At 49.5% G+C, this 25322-nt stretch overlaps 1 protein-coding gene across 4 annotated transcripts in view; it reads left to right on the forward strand.

Moving 5' to 3' along the window:
* The window catches only part of MTOR (mechanistic target of rapamycin kinase), a 2476747-nt gene that overhangs the window by 997995 nt on the left and 1453430 nt on the right, over window positions 1-25322 (forward strand). For all 4 annotated transcript variants that reach the window (XM_069609933.1, XM_069609934.1, XM_069609936.1 and 1 more), the window contains one exon: window positions 21153-21253. In XM_069609933.1, the coding sequence (XP_069466034.1) occupies window positions 21153-21253 (101 nt within the window). The remainder of the gene's footprint in view (window positions 1-21152; window positions 21254-25322) is intronic.

A 25322-nucleotide genomic window follows, 5' to 3' on the forward strand; every position in this document is an offset into this window, starting at 1 on the left:
TCGCTTCGGAAACTCGGCGCGCCTCGGCTCTTCTCCTGATTGAATCGGTTCTTTGTTCTTGGTTTTTGTGAAAAATCATGTCTTCATCTTCTTCTCCCGGGGTCAGGCTTCAAGAAGTGTTGGGACTGCGGATCCAAGATGTCGCTTACGGACCCACACTGCGTCTGCCTCTGGTGCCTCGGCGAGGACCACGGCACCGATGATTGTGACGATTGCTGTAGGGTTTCCAAACCCCGAAAGTCAAAATCCGCTGGGCTTTGGACCGACGATTCGAGGGGCGACTCTCCGCGTCGGCGTAAGTCCAGGGGTTCTCGGTCCCGCAGTGGTTCCCGCCATTCCTTTGCCTCTTCTAGGCACTCCCGGAAGCGCCATCACCGGTCCCCTTCCCCGTCCGAGGACACCGCCAGACGGCGGGTAGCTTGTCCCAACAAGCATTCCTCTCCAGCGGAATGGGACACATTTCGTAAGGAGATGATGGCGATTTTTGAATCGCAGGGCTCCGTTCCGTCCACGCCTTCGAGAGAAGCTGGCAGGGAACGCGCTAGGGCCACCGCTCGCACGCCTTCGGGCTCGGGCGGTCGGCGCGATCATCGGGAGCCATCGAGGTCCCGATCGGACAAGGTAGATCGCTCTAAACATGCCCGCTTCAGGTCCCGGTCCTCAACGCCCTTGAGACCGTCAGAGCCTGTGAGGTCTTCTAAGAGACGTCGACGCCATTGGTGCCATTTCCATCGAGGGACTCTCTCGAGGCTCCGCCTCTGAGGAAGTCATCGGCGCCGAGGCCGTCAAAGGACACGCTCAGGGTTCCGGCCTCAAAGTCTTTGTCGAAGCCATCTGCACTTCGCTCGGCGCCGACGCAGATTCCGTCGACGCCCTCGATGCCTTTTGAGGAGGCTTTATCGGAGTTACCCCGGAGACCGGTGGATACATCGAGGAAGGCCCTGAGTAAGTCGGTGACACCTGTGTTTGAGCCTTTTTCTGTGCCCTCACCCAGGGATTTGTGCCAGCATCTGGATTATATGTCTGAGGTGGATGAAGGGTCGGATGTGGAAGGTTTGGTTCCTCAGGAGGTTCCTGATGAACTGTTGTCTGGTCATAGCCAGTTGGAAGACCTGCGTCAATCTTTGCATGATGCCAGTGGTCTGGACACCTCCCGGAGGTTGAATTTGGCAGGCCTGAGCCTGGTACTCATGCCGAATATTCATACAGGCGTCTCATGTCGAGGGTGATGGAGTATTTGGGGTGGTCTGCTCCACCCGCGGATTTTCTGGAGGATGACCTGACAGATATCTTGGACCAAGTTCCACCCACTGACCCGGTGCTGCCATTTCATATGGCCTTACAAAGAAGGGTGGCGGCGGCTTGGACTGCTCCGGAGAGTCTCCCGGCAGTGAATAAGTTGTTGCCGAAAAAATGCCGTCCAGCCAGTGGCGACGCCGGCTACTTGTCTTTGCACCCCACTCCGGAGAGTTTGGTGGTGCAGGCAGCTACGGCCCCAGCGAAGCGGGCGTCGTACCCTACCATTCCTCCTGATAGGGACGACGAGCGCTTCGACGGTTCGGCGAAGAAAGTGTTTTTATCTGGGGGTATGGCTTTAAAGGCAGCCAACTCCGTTTGTGCCTTGGCAAGATTCACTCACACTTTGTGGAATTGTGTATCTTTGGCGGCTGAACATATTCGCAAAGGGGAGGAACAGGATGGTTTTCTTCCAACGTCCAGGATGTCAACCGGAAGTGCGAAAGATTCTGCTTGTGGGAATTTCCTCCAAGAGGACCCTTAGGGGACGCGTTCGTAGTGGAGTGGTTCTTCCCACTGCTGTATGCGTTTCCTCCAGTCCCCGTCATTCTGCAAGTGCTGCGGTGGTTACAGAGATTTGGTTCCCGAATGTTCCTCATTGCTCCGGCATGGGCCAGGAGAACTTGGTAACCGGACCTTCTCGACTTGTCCATCTGCCCTCCACGCCGTCTTCCCTACCGAGACGATCTGCTCTCACGGGAGGGAGGGGGTCAGGTTCTCCATGCAGAGGTCAAGTCTCTCAACCTTCATGCTTGGTTTCTGAAAGGTTGAGGTATAAGGATTGGGACCTCCCTGAAGACGTGATGGAGGTGTTGCTTTTGTCCAGAAGGCCCGCAACAAAGTCCCTGTACCATTGCCATTGGAGAAAGTTCTGCGACTGGTGCAGGGTTAAGAACGTAGATCCTTTTTCATATGCCATTCCTGTGGTTCTATCTTTTTTGCTTTCGTTAGCCCACAGGGCCTGCAAGTGGGTACCATTAAGGGTTACCTGGCGGCGCTGTCCATATTTTAGCGCTCGTCTGAGGAGTGTTCTTATTTTAAGATTCCTTTGATTTCTCAGTTTCTGAAAGGGCTCACTAATGTGTTTCCACCATCACCTTTCCAGGTGCCCGGTTGGGATTTGAACTTAGTTCGGAAATTCCTAATGGGAGCTCCGTTTGAGCCCTTACATTCTTGTCCTTTGAGACTTTTGACCTTTAAAACAGTATTTTTTGTTGCGGTTACTTCCGCTCGCAGAGTGAGTGAGTTGCAGGCACTATCCGCCAAGCCACCTTTCATGGTGTTCCATAAGGACAGGGTTGTCCTTACGGTTCGTCCTTCTTTTCTTCCGAAGGTTGTGTCGGACTTTCATTTGAGCCAGAAGGTCATTCTTCCGGCGTTCTATCCTCCTCCGCATCCTGGTAAGGAAGAGTACAGGCTCCATAGGTTGGATCCTAAGAGAGCTTTAAGTTTCTACATCTCACGCATGTCCCGGGTCAGAGTGGACGATCAGCTATTTGTAGGATACACTGGAAGGCGTTTGGGTCAAGCTGTTACTAAGTAGACCTTGTCCAGATGGATTATCTTGACAATCTCTGAATGCTACCATCTGGCGGGTAAGGACCCTCCGGTAGGCTTACGGGCCCATTCTACTAGGGGTGTGGCTGCCTCCACTGCTCTGCAGAGGGGTGTTCCCATTCGTAACATCTGTGAAGCAGCCACATGGGCCTCTGTACATACCTTTCTAAAACACTACTCCCCGGATGCTATCCATGGGCAAGATTTGGCCTTTGGCAAGGCGGTCCTCTATTCTGCAATTTAATTGGGCATTATGAAATTCTAAATTCTTTTCCCACCTCCATACATTGGTACTGCTTTGGGAGTCTGTCATAGATGTGGAATACGTCGGAGGACACAATCCCCTCGAAGAACAAGTTACTTTCTTACCTGGTAACGTTCTTTCGATGGGATGTTCCTCCGACATATTCCAAATCGCACCCTCCCAGCCTGCCCCTCTACAGAATTTCTTATGCGATTACAGCTTACGTTTCCGCAAGGCTTTCTGTAGTCATACTGGCAGAAGATTGGTTCCACATGTTCTGGGAAAAACTACAAATGAGGCTACGGGCGCCGTGCGTCCTAGATATAAAATCCGGTGATGTCAACCCTCGACGGAGGCCCTAGAGGACAGCGTATCGATATCATCGACGCAGGACACCTACGCCGAAATAATTTCTGAGGCAGCATAGCTGTGGTGATTACTGTCATAGATGTGGAATACGTCGGAGGAACATCCCATTGAAAGAACGTTACCAGGTAAGAAAGTAACTTGTTGTTCTGCCCAATTGCTGCCTCTTCATGTGGCCATTGCAAGAGTTCCTCGCGGACAGATGGTTGCAGAGTTGAGGATTGTGGTCAGACGAGCTGGTGATCAACAAAGATCTGGTTGACGCCCTTTGCTGGTGGGCATGCACGAACAATCTGGTGGGGGGGAATGTAATTGCTGGTACCAGAATTCAAGTTTACGATTGTGGCGGATGCCTCCCAGTTGGGGTCAGGGGCAAACCTTGACCGCTCGCAGGTGCATGGCCTGTAGTCTCGGGTGGAGACTATGTTCCACATCAATGTGCTTGAGTTGAGGGCTGTGCACTGGGCCCTAAAGTCGTTTCTTCCGCGCATCCACGGGTCGGTGGTGAGGGTGTTGACGGACAATACCACCACAATGTTTTATTTAAGAGAACATGGGGGTCACACATTCCCGAGTCCTGTCGAAGGAAGCACAGGACGTTTGGCATTGGGCTCTGGTTCAAGGGATCAAGATTCTTCCGGCAATGGGGCATCCTCCATTGGATCTTTTTGCTTCAAGGGAAAACGAGCAGTGTCAGGAGTTTGCCAGCAGAGGGGCTCATCCAGAGTCCTTGGGGGATGCGTTTCCGTACCGTGGACGGGGCTCTTCAGGTATGCGTTTCCCCTGTTCCCGCTCATGATTCTAGTGGCTCCATTTTGACCCAGGCAGGCGTGGTTCTCAGACCTTCTGCAGATGGTGGTGGAAGAGCCGATTCGGTTGGGGGCGGCTCCGGATCTCCTGTCTCAGGACAAGGACAGGGTGTGGCATCACGATCCAACATCTCTCAGCCTGGCGGCATGACTCCTGACCACTCTGATTTCGGGCATTTAGGACTCTCCCAAGAAATGTCGATGGATTTTGGAGGCAGCGAGGGCGCTTTCTACGAATGTCTCGTACAGGCATAAATGGACGAGATTCTGTGAATGGTGTAAGGGGCATCAGGGAGTTGATCCTTTGAACGTTTCTCTGGCGCAGGTTCTCCCGTACCTGTTGCACTTGGTGGAAGGGGGCCTAGCATTGTCATCCATTAAGGTGCATCTGGCAGCGATTTCTAGGTTTATGAGAAAACTCCATGCTGCCCCCACTGTTCAGTGATTGTTTGGTGAAACACTTCCTCAAAGGGTTGTTTCAGACTTTTCCTCCTGTGAAGAAATTTGCACCGGTATGGAGGCTTAATGTCCTTTGGGCGTTGATGAAGCCTCTGTTTGAACCTATGTCGACGGCTTAATTGAAGTTCCTCTCGTGGAAAGTGGCGTTTCTGGTGGCTATTATCTCAGCCAGGCGGATGTCGGAATTACAAGCATTGATCATTGACCCTCCTTACTTGAGGTTTCTGAAGGACAAGGTTCTTCTGCACACTAACCCGCACTTTATTCCGAAAGCGCCAACGGCATTTCATAAACTTGCATCTATTGCTTTACCCTCATTTTTTGCTAATGCATCTACGCCAGCAGAAAGGGCCTTGCATTCTCTGGACGTTAAGAGGGCCTTAAAGTTTTATCTGAATCGCACTCAGGACTTTAGGTAATCGAAGCAACTGTTTGTGGCATATGGCCCATCCAACAGGGGGCAGGCCATCTCCAAGCAGGGACTTTCCAGATGCGTTTCCTCTGCCATTTCGTTTTGCCATGCTAAAGCTGGAAAGCATTTACAGAGTGCTCTGAAGGCTCAATTCACGAGGTCCACTGCCTCGTCGATGGCGCTGTGGTCTGGTATACCGCTGGTGGACCTTTGCTGGGCAGTCCCACATACCTTCACCAGGCATTACTGTCTGGGGAAGCAACATTCGGATGATGTGCAGGTGGGGCGAGCGGCCCTGCAACACCTGTTCCAATAAGGTAGGCCCTGCAGCTTCGGTTGTTTGTTTTCTATGTACTTATCTACTGCTGGGGTTTTATCTCATGTATGTGATTAGGTACTGGTTGTTGGTTTGCCTTTCACACACCACACTAATTGGTTGTACTGCTATGTAATCTATTCACAGCTTGTGAATCCATGAAAGATCCAGTGCTGGAGAAGGGAGTAGTTTCTTACCTGTAACTCCATTTCTCCAGCGTTGGTATCTTTCATGGATTCACATGCGCCCGCCGGCCGCCCCTGCAGGCAAACCTAGGTTCGGGTTCCCTCTACTTTGGTGGTTAAAATATGAAGGGAAGCCGCGGGGGCGGGGCTATTTATACCACACATCCTATTGGTGGGCCTAAAGCACCCAAAAAGGACGTTGATAAGACACTTAAATGTCTACGTTTTCCATAGGAAAACGCTAAGTTAAAGTTACTGAGGTTTCCCAGCCTGACGGGGAAATATTCACAGCATGTGAATCCATGAAAGATACCAACGCTGGAGAAATAGAGTTACAGGTAAGAAACTACTACCTTCTAAACAATTAACAGCGAGGCTCGGACCCTCCCCCCAAGGTGTGAAGGCCCCAGGCGTCCAGAAGGTGGCAATGGCCTTAATTCACCCTGCTAAGACCTCGATTGAGGATGTCGCCGCAGCCCTGGCTCAGCCTGTGGAGGCTACACCAGTGGAGGCACCCTCAGGACCCAGAGTCTCCCTGCCACCGCGGAGGGAGTCGTCTTTCAGGCCCATTGAGAAAACCCCCACAAAGTCCTCGTTGGAAAAGGTGGGGGAGGGGCTGGTGGCCATCGTGGATACGGACACAACCTCTAAAGAAGAGCTCATCGAAGTCGTGGAAGAGGCCCAGCCCATCGGGAGGGATCCCGACGAGGGCGACGACGAGAGCGACGGTGTCGCCGACAAGGCTCCTCAAGAGCCCTCGCGCCCGTCGTTTCCGGCGTCGCAGGACACTTCGGTGGCCATTTTGTCAGCGATTCAGTCCTTATGCTCGGAGATAAGGACAAAGTTGCCCCTTCCTCCGACGGAGGTACCTGAGCCAGACCCGACGAGGGAACCGGAGCCAGGACCTTCGGAGAGTCCACCGCATAAGAGGAGGAGGACGCATCCTACGCCACCTCTCCCACCTCTGCGGCCTGCTCTGCCTTCCCCCCGGTCTACTACCCACGGGGATGATACAGGCACAGACACGGCTACGACAGGTACAGATGACGACGGAGGTGACGACGGGACGTGTCCCCCGTCATCCCCCGTCACCCCCTGCTCGGGTGTCCCCGCCCGACGAGATCGGATCCTTTCATGCCATGATTTCCAGGGCATCCAAGCTTTTCCAGCTCTGCCCAGAAGAAAAGAAAGAAGGGTTCCTTTACCAACGGCGCGAGGCTAAAAGGAAGACGGTCCTCGCCGTACCGCTTCTTGATGACATCTGGCTCGCCCTCCTCAAGAACCCTGCCACGGTGCTGGCAAAGAGGGACCGGTACGAGAAGAAGTACCGGGTCCCTGACGCTGCCCCCTTGTTCCTCCGGGCACAACCTACCCCGGATTCGGTCGTCTCGGCGGCGGTAAAGAAGAAAGCTGGGGGGGCATCGGCCTCGACATCAACTTCCCCGCCGGACGGCGAGGGCAGGAAGTTGGACACGATAGGACGACGGATCATCTCAACCGCAGCGACGACTATCAAGGCGGCCAACGCCCTGGCTATCGTAGCCTGCTGCGACAGGGAGTTGTGGTTCAAAATCGCCCCTCTGTTAGACTTCCTTCCGGACGCCAAAAGGGCTGAGGCCCTTGAAATCCTACAGGAGGGGGAGATTGCTTCGGACCACGCCATCACGGTGGCTATGGACATCGCCGACACCGGTTTCTGTCAGTTGGGCAACGACGTTTTCTTGAGACGACGAGGATGGCTCAAGCCCAGGATTTCCGCCAGGACGTACAAACCAAGGTTTTGGACATGCCCTTCGACGGGAACAGCCTGTTTGGGAAGGCGGTTGATGAGTCCCTTCAGGCCATGAAGATGGACACAGAGACTGCCCGGGCACTGGGAGTGCTCCAACAACGACGGCCGTCCTTTCGGAGCTCCGGAGGCAGACAAGGTGCCTCCAAGGGATCCGGCAATGGCTCCTCCACTTACCGCGGCAAGATCTTCGTCCCAGGAAGCCTACAGGGGACGCGGCAAGTCAAGTGGTGCCTGTCGTCGTCGACAGGGAGGTCAAGGAGGCAAGGCGGCCTCCAAACAAGATTGAACCGACCGTGGGGTCGGGCCCCCGCCGAAGCACCCGGTGGGAGGCCGGCTGGCGAGGTTCGTCAGCGTGTGGGAGTCCATCTCCACTGACCGCTGGGTGCTGGATGCCCTGGCCCAAGGGCACGCCCTCGAGTTTCAGAAGAAGTGCCCTTGCGTTCCACCCATGGCCAGGAAGGAAAATCACGTCCCTCAACTACTGTTGGAAGTAAGGGCGATGCTCAAGAAGGGTGCCATCGAGCTCGTCCCAAAGAGGCTTTGGGGCTCCAGAGTTTACTCAAGGTACTTCCTCGTAAAAAAGAAGACAGGAGGATGGCGCCCCATCCTGGACCTACGACGACTGAACAAGTACATTAAGGCGCAGAAGTTCCGTATGGTCACCCTCCAGCACGTGCTGGGACAGCTGGAGGAGGGCGATTTCCTGTCGTCGTTGGACTTGGAGGATGCATACTTCCACATCCCCATTCTAAAAAGACACCGAAAGTTCCTCAGGTTTGTGGTCCAAGGGTGGCACTACCAGTTCAAGGCCCTCCCGTTCAAATTGAAGTCGGCACCCAGGGTGTTCACCAAGTGCCTCGCACCGGTGGCGGCACGGCTGCGCCTACAGGGAATCCACATCTACCCCTACCTGGACGACTGGCTCATCCGTGCAAGGACGAGGGAACTCGCTGTGGAGCACACTGCGAAGACTGTCCAGCTGCTCACGGACCTGGGATTCTCCATCAACTTTCCAAAATCCCTCCTGATTCCGTCGCAAGTTGCCCTGTTTCTGGGAGCCAAGCTCGACACAGTGGCGCGGCTGGCCTCGCCATAGGAGGAAAGGACCAGGACCATTCTGGGCAAGGTGCAGCGTCTGCTGGCCACGGACATGGCCAGGGTAAGATCTATCAATTCCCTCCTCGGGATGATGTCCTCCTGCATTTATCTGGTGCGCCTTTGCAGGCTTTGGATGCGTCCCTTACAAGAGTTCCTCGACGCCCGCTGGGTGCAGTCGACGGGCAGCTTCGAGGACAGGATCCCTCTCAACGAGACGTTCCGTCAGGTGATCCGGTGGTGGGGTACCCGCTCCCATCTGGCGGCGGGCACAGACTTTCAAATCCCAGCTGACGGTGACGGCGGACGCCTCCCTGGAAGGTTGGGGAGCACACTCCGCAGATCTTCACGCGAGAGGCCTTTGGCTCCCGGAGGAGAAGTCACTCCACATCAACATTTTGGAGTTCCGCGCAGTGTTTTGGGCCCTCAGGTCTTTTCTTCCGTCCCTCAAGGGCAAGGTGGTGAGGATCTTCACCGACAACACCACCACGATGTTCTACATCCGGAAGCAGGAGGAACTGTGGCATTGGGCCGTCGCCCAACGGATGTTTCTGGTGCCTCTTCATCTGGCAGGGATAAAAAACACGATCACCGACTCACTCAGCAGAGAGCTGCGCTCTTGCCACGAGTGGGAGCTACGCCAGGATCAAGTGGATCGACTCTTCCGACGATGGGGCGAACCCCAAATCGATCTCTTTGCGACGGCGACGAATTCCAAGTGCCGGAGGTTCGCCAGCAGGTTCCCCCAGCCGAGGTGCATGGGCGATGCTTTCTCATTCCCCTGGGACGGCCTATTTCATAATGCATTCCCTCCGCTGCCGTTGCTGCTCTGGCTCATCAACCAGCTCAAGATGTCCACTAGAGTTTGGAGGGTACGACATCCTGGCCGACTGCAGAGAGGTTCTTGCAAAGGCCAGGGCGTCCTCAACTCTCAAGTACTACGGACATCAATGGAAGAGGTTCTCTCTCTGGTGCCGTGCACAGAAGATTAACCCTCTGCGGATTACGGCCCCTCAAGTACTGCCGTACCTACTGTCGCTGGCCAAAGCTGGACTGGCTCACGCCTCCATCAAAATACATCTGGCTGCAATCTCCCGATATACCAGGACTGCGGGACGGGCGTCCTTGTGGTCTCATCGCCTCGTGAAAGAATTCATGAAGGGACTATTCCGATCATTTCCGCCGGTGAAGTCTCCTGCCCCGGCGTGGGAGCTTAATGTGGTGCTGACCAGGCTCATGGGGGCCCCATTCGATCCTATGCATTCGGCGCCTCTGAAGTTCCTGTCATGGAAGACAGCTTTCCTCGTGGCCATCACCTCCGCACGACGAGTGGGAGAGATCCAGGCCCTATCTTGCAAGCCTCCATACTTGACTTTTCATGACACGAGGGTGGTGCTGAGGATGCACCCCTCCTTTATGCCCAAGGTGCCGTCGGACTTCCACCTCAACGAGCCCTTGGTGTTGCCAGTTTTCTTCCCGTCGCCTTCGTTGCCGGCCGAGAGGACTTTGCACTCGCTGGATGTAGCTAGACCGCTGAAGTTCTACGTAGACAGCACGAAGAGTTTTCGGAAGACGTCACAGCTGTTTGTGAACTTTGGGACTGTGAATCAAGGGAAGGCTCTCTCGAAGACTTCCATTTCCAGATGGCTCTCCGGCTGCATCATGCACTGTCACCGGTTGGCAAACCGACCGCTGCCCGGCCGTCCAAGAGCCCATTCGACCAGAGCGATCGCTGCTACCACAGCGTTCCTGTCTGGTGTGCCCCTGCTAGACATCTGCAGGGCTGCGACGTGGAGGTCGACGCACACCTTCACAAGATTCTACTGCATCGATTGGGACTCCAGGGAGGAGTCCAGGGTCAGCCAAGCAGTGCTGCGCAACCTGTTCGCCTAAGGTGAGCCTGGTGAGGAGGTAAGAGTTGCTTAATGTTGAGTTGTTGTATTGCTTAATGTTGAGCCTGTTGCCACCTCCCGTGGTTGTGCATGTGTGTACTGCTATGTATTCTCTTATTCATGAGCATGTGAATCCATGCCAGACCCCATGCCGGAGAAGGAACAAGTTACTTACCTGTAACTGTTGTTCTCCAGCATGGGTCTGCCATGGATTCACATGCAAACCCTCCCGCCTACCCCTCTGCGGCTCTTCACTTGGTCATACTTCCACTTTACGTGCTACCAAATCTGAGGATGGCTGCCAGAGGCGGGGCTTAGAGAGAGGGCAGTCATTGGCTGGGGGCAGTCTGACCCAGAGACCAGTGATTGGTTACTACTAAGAAAGACAGATCAGAAACAAAACTGATACTGATTTTTTTTCTATACCGAGGATTCCTGGCCTGACGACGGGGAATATTCATGAGCATGTGAATCCATGCCAGACCCATGCTGGAGAACAACAGTTACAGGTAAGTAACTTGTTTCATATTGACAGATTGAACGAAACATCTCTGAAATATGACCTGGACGATCTTGTTATTATTATAGGTAACCTCAAGGCCTTACAAGCTCCAGGGCTGGATGGCATACCCAATGTCCTATTTAAAGCAAATCCATTGTTTTCGGCTGAAGTTATATTTAACATTTTTAACGAGATTAGTGGTACTATCTCCAATAGCTGGCAAAGGTCTCTCCTCATCCGTGTATTTTCAAAAATCGATATACTTTATGCAAGAAGATAATCGTTTACTGGCTATGCTGGACTCAAGCCAGAAAATATTTCCGTCTATTCTATTAAAAAAAATTCCCTGGACGGGCAGAAGATAGGGATCTGATAAAGCCTTTTCAGACAGGTCTTAGAAAGGCGCACAGTACAATAAATAATATTTGCGCCATCCAATATCTGATGGCAGAACCATAGGCCATCAATTTCCGTGATTTGGTGAAATTCCCCAACCCCCTAACGTTCCAGCACATTACATTCAACCGTATTTCAGTGGCAATCTAATGTCAATACTGTATCAATGTCTGTACCACCTGGGTCAATAGTACCTGTGTACCCCATTGCCAAGATATTTCCTCGTTTTCCAACCCTGTTCATACAAACTGTGCAACCTAAACTCAGGCATGCCCAAAGAACATTTTTTTACTTGGATCCTGACCCCTCCCGACCCACCCTCACTGCTACCCCCAACCAGCAGTGTGATACAACCTCTACCCCCACCCTCCCTCCCAAAGCCCGAACCCCCCAGCAACAAAAGAACTATCAGTTCCAAAGTAAACCAAGCAATCGCAGTGGGACTAACTGTTGCTGCTTCGGCACTTTATATTAAATGTAATCAAGACACATGTGGTTGCAGCGCCGGTGGACTTGAGGCTGGTACTGTATTCTCATATCATAGACAGAGCCATTTGACACTGTGAGGAGAGAGAACAGTCAACCAAGTGAACGTTCCACAGGAGGGTCTTCCTCTGGGCCACCAATCAGGATCTTGGCTTCAATGAACTTCACTGCTTCACTCAGGACTGTGAAGATATAGAGTTTGCCTCAAAATTGGAATCGGAGACACATCAGGAACAGTATTGCAATTTGAATGTTACGTTGCACAGCATCTTCTTGACCCCTATTAACTGCCAGCGTTCTTGCTCAACCTCTATCGTGAAGTCTGGTAAGATCCGGATTGTTCCGACATCCGAGATGCATCTCCTTTTTTTCGCCTGGCCAAGCGCAGCAAATGGTCTCTGTTTCTATAGCTTAATATTTTGGCAATAATTGGGCTGGGGAAATTTACGGGTTTTGGCTTTGGGGCACAGTGGGCCCGTTTTGCCGCAAAGAAAGGCGACAATTGTGAGCCCCCCAAGAGATCCTCAAGTAGATGCTCCACGACTTGCTACATACCCCCAGATAGTGAGTCTTCCGGGACCCCAACTATCTGGATATTGTTCTTCCGTGATCGTGACATTTACCTTTAACCAGTAACCTCCACATTGGCTGCTGTCACCCCGATTCTCTCTTCCGCTTCATTTATACGCACCACTTCTTTCGCCAGTTGTGAGTGCATGGAGGCGACGCGAGTTCAACAAAATGGCCACTAGTGTTGCTGTAGCAATGGCCATCAACAAGGTTCTTCATGCTTGAAACCGCACCGGAGGGCAGGCTGTGATTCACCTTCCCTGTCTGCCTGCTCCTCCCCTCCCACCATAAAGGGAAAGGGGGGAGACCGACAGGTGAAGCCGCAGGATGAATGCCATGGGGAAAGGCCTCACTACCTAAGGCCAAGGGGAAAGGCCTCACTACCTAAGGCCAAGGGGAAAGGCCTCAATACCTCTCTGCTGCTCGAGGCTGCTGACTGCCACTGTTGCCCGCAGAAACCTGCCGCCAGCTCTTCAAGGTAAGCAGCATTCTCTGTCAATGGCGCCCGTTATGCTACCAATACCCGCCCCCATGTTGCCCAGCAAGCTACCCCTTCGCATATCCCCATTCATACTAGAGCGCACGCCTAAGAGCACGCACCCGTTCCAATTCCCACGCAAGTCATGCTCCGCCGATACATGGCAGGAATCATAGCTTATGTTCAAGAATCACAGGCACTCCCATTTCCCTGTGTATCCCGTTGAGATCCTAATACCGGACCATTCCAAACCTCCGCCAGTACCTCAGACCGCATTTAGTACAATCGTGTACTCATTGGTGAAAGCAGTTACTTGGATGCGCTCCGTCTGAGTGAATGGGGACTTGCAACATGCCTCTGCCATTCATTCTAAAGCGCCATACAGTCTAATGACTGCGCCCCACGTATTGCCTATCCATAGGCTACCTAATACTTCTGTACCTGCTCTACCTCATGGTGCAGTACTTAACTTGACTCAGAATGTGCCACCTCATCCCCCCATTGTGTCACATAACCAAATGGTCGCTCCCCATGATGTGCTTAGCACAATGGTTGATTTACCTAGGCCAAACACAGTTAACAATGATTTGCTTGTACCTAATACTGTAGAGTTTGAACTGTATGCGTCTAACACTGCGATTGCTTATCTACCTGGCCCAAATATTATGATTCCTGATTTGTCTGCACCAATCGCTAGTATCGCTGACTTGCCTGTCCCTAATATTAAAAAGGCTGATCTGTTTATTGTCGTAGAGCTTGAGCTGCCTGTGCCAGACACTGTTAATGCTCTACTACCTGCTCCTGATACCACCAAAGTTGATCTGTCCATGCCAAACATAGTTAAATCTTATCTGCATGTCCCTGTTGCAGAGATTGATCTGCCTGTGCCAGTCACTGTTAATGCTCAACTGCCTGCTCCCGATACCACCAAGGTTGATCTGTCCATGCCAAACATTGTTAAATCTTATCTGCCTGTCCCTGTTGTTGCAGAGCTTGATCTGCCTGTGCCAGTCACTGTTAATACTCAACTGCCTGATCCTGATACCACCAAGGTTGATCTATCTATGCCAAACATTCTTAGTGATCTGCCTGTCCCTAAGACTGCAGAGCTTGGACTGCATGTGCCCAACATTGTGATCTCTGATCTGCCTGTACCTAATACTGAAAGCTCTGGACCTAGTCCCACCCTTAGGACTCTACCAAATGCTTCTCTCAAGTGTGCCCTGATTAATACCCGTTCTCCCCCTGCCCACGCATTGGACGTCCATGAGCTCATCATTAGTTATAACATTGACCATTTGATTATTACCAAGACTTGGCTTACTGCAGAGTCCGGCCCGCCCTGACCCTTGCCATACCACCAGGTTATACTATTTTTAGGCAAGATCGTTCGCTCCAGAAAGGAGATGGGGTTGCTGTTATAGCTAAAAACACCATCTATGTCAGAAGGGTGGAAGGGGAACCTGGCCACAACTGTGAATATCTTCCTCGTAAGGTCAACCTGTCACCTAACTGCACTATTGCCCTACATATCGTATATCAACCACCAGGGCCAGTCTCAGACTTCCAAGACTACCTAATTCACGTCCTGTCTGATAGTCTGAAGAAAACCAGCCAATCAATTCTCCTTGGAGATCTTAACCTAGGACGGAATGATCCGAACGATTCGTAAGCTGCCTCCCTCAAGAAAGCACTTTCCACCTTGGGGCTCCAGGCTATCATGGAACCTACTCACTTGAAAGGCCATACCCTGGACTGTGTTTCCCACCATAACTGTGCCATCACTGTCACGGATATCTCCCCCATCCTTTGGTCTGACCCTCATGCCATTCAATTTGAACTCAGTACCACAGAAGGTTCCTATCAGACTCGGACTCCCCTCACCCCACGCGCTCACCAGAAGCTCTTACCAGCTCACTAAGGAAAAGATCCTACCTTACCTCTTAGTGCCGGTCCTTCAGGCCCCCTTCTCCACTAACCCAGAAATTCTGGACAATGCCTACAATCTGTCATCACTCTAGCAGTTGATGCCTTCACCCATTGACCCAAAGAAAAGCTAAGCGCATCAAGCACTCCAACTCCTCGTCTTCCCAAGAGCTCCTAGAGCTACGTGCGAGGAAAAGGACATTGCTTTCTCTTTGGAAAGCTAACCGTAATGACACCTCTAAGTTGGCCTTTAAGATTGTCTCTAAAGAATATAAAGCTGCCATAATAAAAGCTAAAGCCTCTTTGTTTAACACAAGGATAGCATCACTACTGGTGACACCCACTCATTTACCTTTAAGGAAATGAGCAAAACAGACGTTATAACCCTCCTTAAATCTATCAAACCCTCCTTTTGCAAAGTGAACGCTTGTCCAGCACAACTTATTAAAGATTGCGCCCTTACCCTGGCCCCGTTCCTTACAGCCTTTATTAATGCTTCTTCCAGTCAGGCCATGTCCCTACTGGTCTCAAGAATGCATGGGTACACCCTCTCCTCAATAAACCAGTTCTTGACCCATTTGTCCCAGGGAATTATAGACCCATCACTACAGTCCCTTTCCTATTAAAAATTCTTGACAAGGCAGCTTATCTGCAAGTCCAGAAATTCCTCGAAGCAAACAATCTGCTCGGCCTCCGGCAGTCAGGATTCCTTCCAGGACATGGAACCGAAACGTCACTGTTGGACCTAAAAAAACAAATGAACGATTTCCGAGATGCAGGCAAACCTGATCTCCTTCTCCTACTTGATTTGTCCACAGCGTTTGACCTGGTAGACCCTTTGTCACCATCTCTCTTGACGCTGCCAACTTCTCCCCTAAAGCCATTGCCTGGATCACCTTGTTTGTTCAAGAAAGGGTTATGAAAGTTTTCTCTGACTCAGCCTGTGCCCACCCAAACAACATAAAATGTGGTGTCCCTCAGGGATCCTGCATCTCACCCACCCTGTACAACCTGTTTATAAGGCCATTGTTTCACATTTTGGACGCCTTGGGCATCACATATACCAACTATGCTGATGACACGCAGGTCCTCATCCCCTTGACCGGTGACTATGAGGCTGACATGGCAACCCTTAAGTTCATGTACTCCACCATCCAAACCTGGATGGCAGAAAACTGGTTGTGCCTTAACGGTGAAAAAAACAAACTTCTGCTTATTGGATCTTCTGTCACCCTCAGGAAACTTGACAAACAATACAGTTCTGTCACGATTGACTAAATTCCAGTACGAGTATCGCAAGCTGTAAAGACCATGGGGGTCTACCTGTATTCTGACATCTCTATGAACAGGCAGGTTAATGCCATTGCATCCACCTCAGCGTACCGTTCCAAATTGATAAACGCAGCCAGACCCTTTCTGTCCAAACAGAACTGTCTCACGATTGCTAGAGCAATTATTGGGTCTAGGTTGGACTAATGTAATGCCCTTTTTGTAGGAACGTCTGTAAACAATATCACCAAACTCCAAACTGTCCAGAATAATTCCCTTAGGGCGGCCACTGGCATTTCCAAGAGGGAGCACGTATTGGAAACCAGAAAGCAGGTTCATTGGCTCCCCATTAAAGAGAGGATAGTTTTTAAAACTCTCGCCCTGACGCATAAATGTTTCCATAACCGCTTTACCTTGCTCAAAGAATAGTTAAGCCTTCCTCTTCAAGATCCATAAGATCTGTTATACCAACAGGATCTCCACTCCCAAGACCCATAGAGTCTGTGCAAGAGGCTCTAGCTTCCCGGTCTTGGCAGCGAATTACTGGAACTCCTTACCACCCTACATTAGGAATATTGAGTCACATCCTGCCTTCAGGAAAGCAATAAGAGAGATGTTGTTTGTGTAGATAGCATTGGGTGCTATCACCCATGTTCATTGCCCTTTCCTCTCCACACATGGGGTAACTCTCGTTGTAACTGAATGACAAACCAAAACTGTAACCCGATTTGTTTGTGTTCCTAAATTGTATTCCATGCTCACTGTAACCATGAGCTAAGTGATCTATTGTAACTAAAATAAGTAACCCTGTTGTAGCTAAGCCAAATTCATGCAACAGCGCCTCAATGCCCTTGGGCTGCTAGTGCCCTCTCCAAATATAAATAAATTAAATTAGCTGTAATATCATCCAATTTATCATGCGCTGACGCAAAGCCTTTGGCTATAGCCTCCATCATATGTGTTAAGTCAGTAGGTGGGGCCGTGATAGCTGAATCTTGGGCAGGAGGAGATGTATGCGGCGTCCCGGTCTCTCCCTCGGGGACCGCCTTTGAAAATGTATCCATAGCCCCAGTTTTTTTTCCCCCGCTGCCCCCTTTTGTCATGTTGTACAGGTATACAAATCTTACACTGCGAGGAGGAGAAAAGATGGGCAGGATGAGAGATAGGGGGTCGCCAGCTCACCGAGGGTGCACGCTGTGTTTCTGTGAAGTGGGGTTGCCCTCTAAATTGTGTTCCTTTTATTTGGGCATAGCGCAGACCAGAGGTTAATTCTCTATGAGTTTATTTGATGCACTCGGTTTCACGGACGGAAGCCTCAGGGAGTTCAGCCCAGCACAGTGAATTAGCAGTGGCATTCGCAGGGCAGCGATTTTGATCGCCAGTTTTAGGCCACCATCCACTTCGGAGCTGGGCTGATGCCTGAACGGTATGTTTCTTGTGCAGTCCCAGTGTTACAGTGTTGTCAGAACACGTGGGCCAGAAAAAGGAAAAACCCTTGCGGCCTCATGAGATCAGACGCGGCTCAGGCAATCCACAGCAACAGCTTGGGCAGAGCAAACAGCCACAGCTCGCTCCAATCAAGGATATCAGGTCCCGCAGATAGGGAGTGGAGCACTCACCGTTCCGGCAACGTGATGAGCGAGTTATCCGGCCCCAAGCAGCCATGCAGGGAGACACATGGCTGGCACCCCAGAAGCCTGCCCTGGCAGTCGCGGCAACCGGGGGGTTCCCAGCGGGGATATCAGTGCGCACTCAGTGTCCAGTGAGCTTGTGTGCAATCATAAAATGAAGACCTGTCGGTACAGGAGGAGGGGGGGGGTCGATGTAGGATTGCCTCTGCTAGCGCTCGGAAACAGCCTCCTCCCAGTGGCCAGGCTTGCGCACCGCCAACAGAGGTCCCAGACGCACCCGATTCCGGCAGCAGGAAGGCCGCAGCGGCGGTCACAAGCGTTAAAGCCCAACATTCTCGTAGCAAGGAAATCAAGTTTTGCCTCACAGCTGAAGGTGCATATTCCACTGTTTGCGGCTCGTCTGAGCACCTAGAACCACCGCCGCCAACAGGATCTTTTCGCCGATATGCGGAGCGACGACGCTAGGAAGCCATCTAAGTCGGCTGCTCAACAGCGCCCCCTATTTAACCAAATTCTGTTCAATTGAAATTAAGCGTTTTATCTTACATCTGCCCTTAAACATACTTCCAGTAGGGGAATATACTGAGGCATGGAAAATAATTGCTTTTGAGTATCGATTGTGCCATTTTTGTAGAAAAAAGCATTGAGACAAATCGACACATATTAACATTATGTACCTCATTACAATCTTATTATGTTAGGGGATATAGTTATTTTATCATGCATCTCGAGCGGATTAAATATGACCAATTTTGGACCCTGTTGTACGGTGCGGAGTCTGTTTTCATATCTGCTGCAGCCCACAATATCGGGAAAGAAGTTTTAAAGCGGATTGATATTGGGCTGACCAATACTTAGTTTTATGAATTCAACTGCTTCTTTTGCCAGCTGGATTATAATGTTTGTATTTTTAGGAATTCGAGATTTTAGTGGTGTGCATACACAGAATATGTTTATTTTATCTATATCAATTTTGTAAATTGACAACTGTGATGTGTTTTATGTAACTTATTTGTAAATGTTTGTGCTGGGTTTATGTGCTGAAGGGTTGCTTGATAGCAGAACATGTTTTTATTGTGTTCTTAGTACACAATGTACTTTTACACAGTACCATCCACAATAAAAAGACATAAAAGAAATAAAAAGAAAAAACAATCATCACAACAACAAGGAACAACTTGCTCCATCATAAAATCCAGTGCTACCAACAAAACAATATCTCCCACTTATATTAAACTGACATTTAGCATAAGGGTCAATACATACACTGATGAGGAACAAGAGAACACTGCATACAAATTGCTTGTGCCGGGTTACTGTCGCCCCTCCTAGCACATTTCAGTTAGCAGCTCTCAAACAGCCTTAGCCGGAGCCATTATCCCATTAATTCTGTTAAATATTTCCATCAAGAATTTAGTTAGTGCAAGCGTAAGCCCCAATTGGGCGGTCAACATAAATCTCTGCCATAGCTCATCTACCAAAGCCATTGAGGAGTAATTAATATAGTGTTTAAAACTTAAGATCCTTTTGTTAGCTATAAACGAGCATACTAGAACCAAATGCTCAATACTAGAACCAAATGCTCAATGGACTCCCATTTTATTCCCACAAAGTCTACATAAGCGTAGTTCGAGTGGAATCCCCAATTTTGGGCCTATTACCTCAAGTGTCGGCAAGCACCTTAGCCTAAACTTGAGTTACCACTCTCAAAGTTTTTGTGAGGGGAATTTCCCCAAGTATGATCTAACCTCACTCGACGGAAGATGTACTATTTCCTTCCCCCTCAAGGGCCTCTTCAGGACTTTTCCACCAGTGAAGGCTCCTGCCCCGGCTTGGAAACTGAACGTGGTTTTAACAAATGGGGCCTCCATTTGAACCGATGCATCAAGCCCCTCTGAAGTTTCTTTCATAGAAGACTGCTTTCCCGGTGGCCTTCACCTCGGCTAGGCAAGTCTGGGAGATCCAGGCCCTCTCCTGCAAGCAGTCTTACTTGACCTTCCACGCTGCAAAGGTGGTGCTGTGTACTCATCCCACCCTTATGCCAAAGGTTCCTTTGGGTTTTCATCTCAACAAGCCTTTGGTTCTGCCACTTTTCTTTCCGAACCCTTCTACCTCTGATGAAAGAGTGTTGCATTTGCTGGATGTTGCCCGTGCATTGAAGTTTTATGTGGCACGCACAAAGGATTTTCGAAAGACGTCTCAGCTGTTCGTCAATTGTGGACCTGTGGGACACTGGAAGGCCTTGTCTAACTAAGGCTTCCATATCCAGGTGGCTCTCCGGCTGCATCATGCACTGTCATTGCCTGGCCAACAGACCTTTTCCAGGCCAGCCAAGAGCCCACTCCACCAGAGCCATTGCAGCAACGACTGCGCTTCTCTCTGGTGTTCCCCTGCTCGTTTTCTCCGGGGCTGTTACGTGGAGGTCTGCCCACACCTTCACAAGATTCTACTGCATCGACCGGGATTCCAGGGAGGAGTCCCGGGTCGGCCAAGCTTTGCTACGCACTCTGTTTGTTTGAGGCGAGTCTGTTCACGGGTAAGTGTATTTGTTCTGTAAGCCTTGCCACTTCCTGTGGTTGTGTATATGTACTGATGTGTGATCTTATTCATGAGCATGTGAATCAATGCAAGACCCCATGCTGGAAAAGGTACAAGTTTCTTACCTGTAACTGTGGTTCTCCAGCATGGGTCTTGCATGAATTCACTTGCAAACCCTCCCTGCTTCCCCTCTCTGGCTTTTGTCATAGTGCCACTTTACATGCACTACCAAATCTGAAGATGGCCACCAGGGGTGGAGCTTAGGAGGACGAGTGTCATTGGCTGGGGGCAGTATGACCAAAGGACACTGATTGGTTATAGAGGACATGAGAAGTTTTCAGTCTAAAGCGAAACAGCTTTTTATTTTTACTGAGACTTGCCAGCCTGACGGGGAATATTCATGAGCATGTGAATCCATGCAAGACCTATGCTGGAGAACAAGAGTTACAGGTTACTTGTACCTTCTAATCAATCTGCGCCCAAACGGAACAGGTGAAAATCACAATTCAGGAAAGCTCTCTATAAACTTTCCTTTTTCAGGAGGGTTTTTTTTTGCCAATAAAGATGTTGTGAACATAATTCTCAATACTGCTCCAAAACTAGACTGTAATGGTGCATTACAAATCTCCTATAGATATCAAATTTGAGCAAAACCGAAACTCCAGCAAACCCTTTCCTCAGCCTCATGCCCCCTGTCTCTTTGACTCGTGTAACCTCTGCCCTATGCTGGCATGTAAAGATTTTTGAAAAATATTTCAAAAAAATAAATTATAAACAATATTTTGTGAACAATAAGACATACAAGGAAAATGCTATTTGAGGAATAGGTTACTCTAGGAAAAATGCATGGAAAAGACAACTGTCCTAATTGTGCCTTGTGAAGTCTGTTCCAGCATAGTTCTATTTGTCTGATGTTGTTGTTCTTTTCTGTAGGGGCCAGCTGCATCAGCAGTGCTGTGAGAAGTGGACCCAGGTGGCAGAAGAAACGCAAGCCAAAATGGCACGCATGGCAGCCGCAGCAGCCTGGGGACTAGGTGATGTATTATTATCTTCAATGTTATTATCTTCAATGAGAGTGATATACCAGAACTAGTAGGAAAGGGGGAGTAAGGTGGTTTAGACTGTGAATTGCAAAGCAGAAACGAGTGAGAGGCGCAAGTAGAGTAAGATAAAGGAAACTTAAGATGGGACATATGTGAGAGAGCAAAAATAGGACAAGTAAATCTAAGCTGTACCAGGGGAAAAGAGTCAATGTGAAGGTGAGCTTAAAGAGGGTGCATGCCTTGAGAAAACGGTCAAATGAGTGGTGTGATTGATGAGGTAATGGGGAGAGGCTAAGGGGAGAAAGCAAAGTGCTTAATATAGAGCAACAAAGGAGAGGGAACTGAGTGGTAAGTTTGCATAATACTACTGGAGGCTTAGTAAATGTGGAAACTTAAGAGGTCCGTGGTACATGTAGTTTTGAAGCACCATTCCCGTATACATTCACATACTCTGTATATTCCGGTAATTTAGCAGTGGTTCTGTGTAACACTTGTGTTTTCCAACCTCAATGGTCATATTTAAGTCAAACTCGTTTTGACTTTGAAGATCGCTCCACTATACCCCGCTGATGTCTGTTTGTTATCATGTTTTTTCTGTGATCTATTCAAGAGTTCCAAAGATTTTCATACAGAGATAGTATTTGTTTTCTAACTTTGGACCTTTGTGAAGAATTTGGGGTCGAAGGAGTTGACAGCAAGCCCATACTGGTATCATCCTTAAAGTCAGCAAGAAGTTGTTGTTAGGCGGAATGTTCCCTCTATACGTTTAGGGTGTGGGAGTGCCTTGCTAAACCTAGATAAACAAGCAATAGTTAAACTTTCCATGGCTCACCTAGTAGTAGCTATAATTGAGAAATGAAGGCCAGTTCTTAGGAGGGAATTGAAATAACCTCTCTAGATAGTATTACTTTGAACTAACCAATGTGTTTAGAGAGTTATTATGAATATATCTCATTTAAGATCAGTAAAGCTTATAGGTCTTGATCCAGCTTGTTGCAGTCATCAGCCTTTCGGGGACCAGGTTTGATAGTTCGTAAAATGGGCTACTTAGTCTCTAATATGTAAAAGTAAAAGAGCCAGACAGGCGTGTGACTTTCTATGTGGGGGTAATATTCCTGAAGCTGTGTGGTTCCTGTTAGGAAAGATTGCTCTTTTAGCAACTTTCTCTCAATTTTCTATGGACCCACTGTTAGGACAGATTTTCTATACTCTGGCCTGGTGGACAGATGTTTAGAAGGTCAACCTATATTGTGACAGGGACAACTCTGGGGAGCTGTAGACAAACCAGTTCAAGGTAGCAGTGATGAGGGTCTAGGCTAAGTCTCAAGAGGTGGTGAGCTTGTAAAGGATCCACAACAAGTACACACAATGGGAATCACAAATTAGTATGTATACAAATAGTTATTTATTTATGGCAAAATAGCACTATGAAAATTGACTACTAAAAGGTAGAAGTACCACGCAACACTAATAATAGATTACATATATACAGTCACTGACGTAGGGCATAACCCAAATCAAACCCCTGTAAAAGAAATTGCAGATTAGGTTATGTACTACAGGTCCACAGAGAGTTAACCCTAACTTCAAAAGTCCTTCCCTAGGTTGTCTGGGGCCTTATGCCCAAAAGTTGAGGAAAGTTCCGACACAGTTTATGATGCAGGAAAAAATGAAGGTAAGATCTCTGGGGTGCAGTGAACAGTTACAAGGTTTAGAGGACAGTGTATTCTAACTAATGGAAGTGTACCCAACTTTCGGAAAGGCATACACAAGCAATCAATGGCAAAGCTAATGTATAGCAAAAGTTTTATAAAAGTTAGGAAAACCTTTAAAGGGAGTTTAGGAGCAGACAAGAACCTCTGAAATGAACCCCTGTACTCCGATTCTTCCCAGTACTTGGCAGGTCAATGGGAGAAGGTCAGAGATTGCTTTTCCTGCCGTCCGCCTCAGTCCTTGATTTGCAGGGTTGCAGGTTCGAGTTGATCTCTGGTCTGTGTCTTTCGCTGGTGCAAGGACTCTAGGATGAAGAATGCAGAAAAATACGATGCAAGACCACTCTCAGGACTGGACTCAGTGCAAATAAGCTGTTTCAGACGGTGGTCACCGCAGCACGGCGACGCAAAGGGCCTCACTTGTCGCAGTCAGACTTTCCCTCCTATCTCGTGTCCCCTTGTTAGGCAGAAACCTGTGCAGTTCCCTTTGGGAACACTGCAAAAGATTTAGGACTACAGGTGTTAGCAGTAAACCCACTTGGTAGCAGTCTGTACCACCCAGATTTACCTGGTAGCTGTGGCTGAGCAGTCAGACTTCCCTCAAGAAGAGTTAGGCAGTATGCAAAGTATACACAATAGGCACTCAGATACACCAGCACAAGCAAACACTGACCAGAGCTTTGGTATCAAAGTATATAATTATTTATTTAAACACACACTGTTTGAAACACTCCAGCACTCTTATTGTAAATCACTCTAAACACAGTTACTATTATGATATATACAACCCTTATTCCTTATCAGACAAGTCTTAGTTAACACCACTTATTTCCAGACAGAGGTGAGCGCTTAACTCTAGATGGCACTCCAATAAGTTAATGAAAAAAGGAGGGAAAAAGGCAGAATATGTGAAGATACACCCCTCTAAGATTTAGGAACACTTTTTTTGAAAGTCTTGCAGAGAGTTCGAAAAGAGTTTAGAGAGGCTCAGAAAAGTTTAGCCAGGGTGTCCCAGGCTAACCCAGGTTCGAAAGCCGGGGGCTAAATCTACCCCGTACAGTCGGTGGCAAGGGAAGCCAGGCGGAACACGGTACCTTAAGTGGGAAGGATCCTCTAGCGGTGGCAGTTGTTCCTGGCAGCGGGTGCAAGTCTCGGCGTCGTCCAGAAGAAGAGAAGATCTCGACTTGGAGGAAAGATGAAGGTCGTTGCACTGCCAGGGAAGAAACCAGCCGTGGAGTTTTCCGGTTAAAGGTATTACCCTTTATTTTGCGGTCGTGGTAAAACGTGGTATTCCGGTTGCCGGGGTGCTTGGCACAGGCAAGGCGGCCACGAGATGAGTCGGGAAGGCGAAAAGACGGTGAAACTGGTTATCCCCACCAGTCAAAGGAAGAAGACTCTCCAGTGGGAGATCTCCTCTGTCGTTGGGAAAAGTGGTGAGACGGTCCAGCAGGGCTCCACCGGTGGTGTCGTGGCGGGTCGGCTCAGGTCCTGTGGCGACTTCTGAAGTTCCCAAAGCCCTGCTTTTATGCAGCAAACCCCCATTCACTCAGCCTAGCTGTCACTCAAACATGCTAAGTGGTGAGCCTGCCGGCTCACCACTTGGGCCAATCAGGACGGAGTGCAACTTGAGTTGCCTAGGCAACTCAGTCCAGGGTGCCTAAATCCCCCTCCACCCCTCCTAAGTACCCCAGACAGAGTGGCACCACTTTGGAGGGCTTCTGTGGAGAAGCCCGCCAAAAATTGGAACAAAGGGCTCGACTTGGGTTGGAGTCACAGAAGAGAACACAAACGCCATTTTAGAACCGAGTTTTGGCAAAAAATACCAACCGGAGAATTAATAATAAATAAATAAACCGGCGGTATGTTCGAGGCTATCGTAATTAAATAAATAAAGATAGTAGCCTCGAACAATGGGAAATCCCATAGAGAAATATTCGCGGGTGAATATAAAAAAGTAGTATCCACTGCCACCAGCCAAAACTCGATCAGGGGGGGATGGAGACGTGCCCCCTCGACTAACAGACCCCGGGGCAATCGAATTGCCCCCGGCCAGTACGTCCACAATATGATGGTTTGTACTGGTTCTGTTCAGAATTCAAGACTAGTAAAGTCAATGGTGACTTTACATGCCCTGGGAGACAGTAGTCAGCCCCAGGGTATGGAGTCTATACTGGGGGTCCACTATGACACCCCTGTGTTACTGCACTGAGGGTGCTGTGTAACACACATCACAAAAACACATGAAGCCCTATGGAGTAAAAGACCCCATAGCCCATTAAACACATCTAGAGTCAAAGGAACACACTCAAATCATGTCCAAGAGTGAGGGTAAAAGAGTCTAACTCTTG

The sequence above is a fragment of the Ambystoma mexicanum genome, chromosome 8, assembly GCF_040938575.1.
Source record: "Ambystoma mexicanum isolate Mex_15411 chromosome 8, UKY_AmexF1_1, whole genome shotgun sequence".
In the NCBI taxonomy this organism is placed as follows: Eukaryota; Metazoa; Chordata; class Amphibia; order Caudata; family Ambystomatidae; genus Ambystoma; species Ambystoma mexicanum.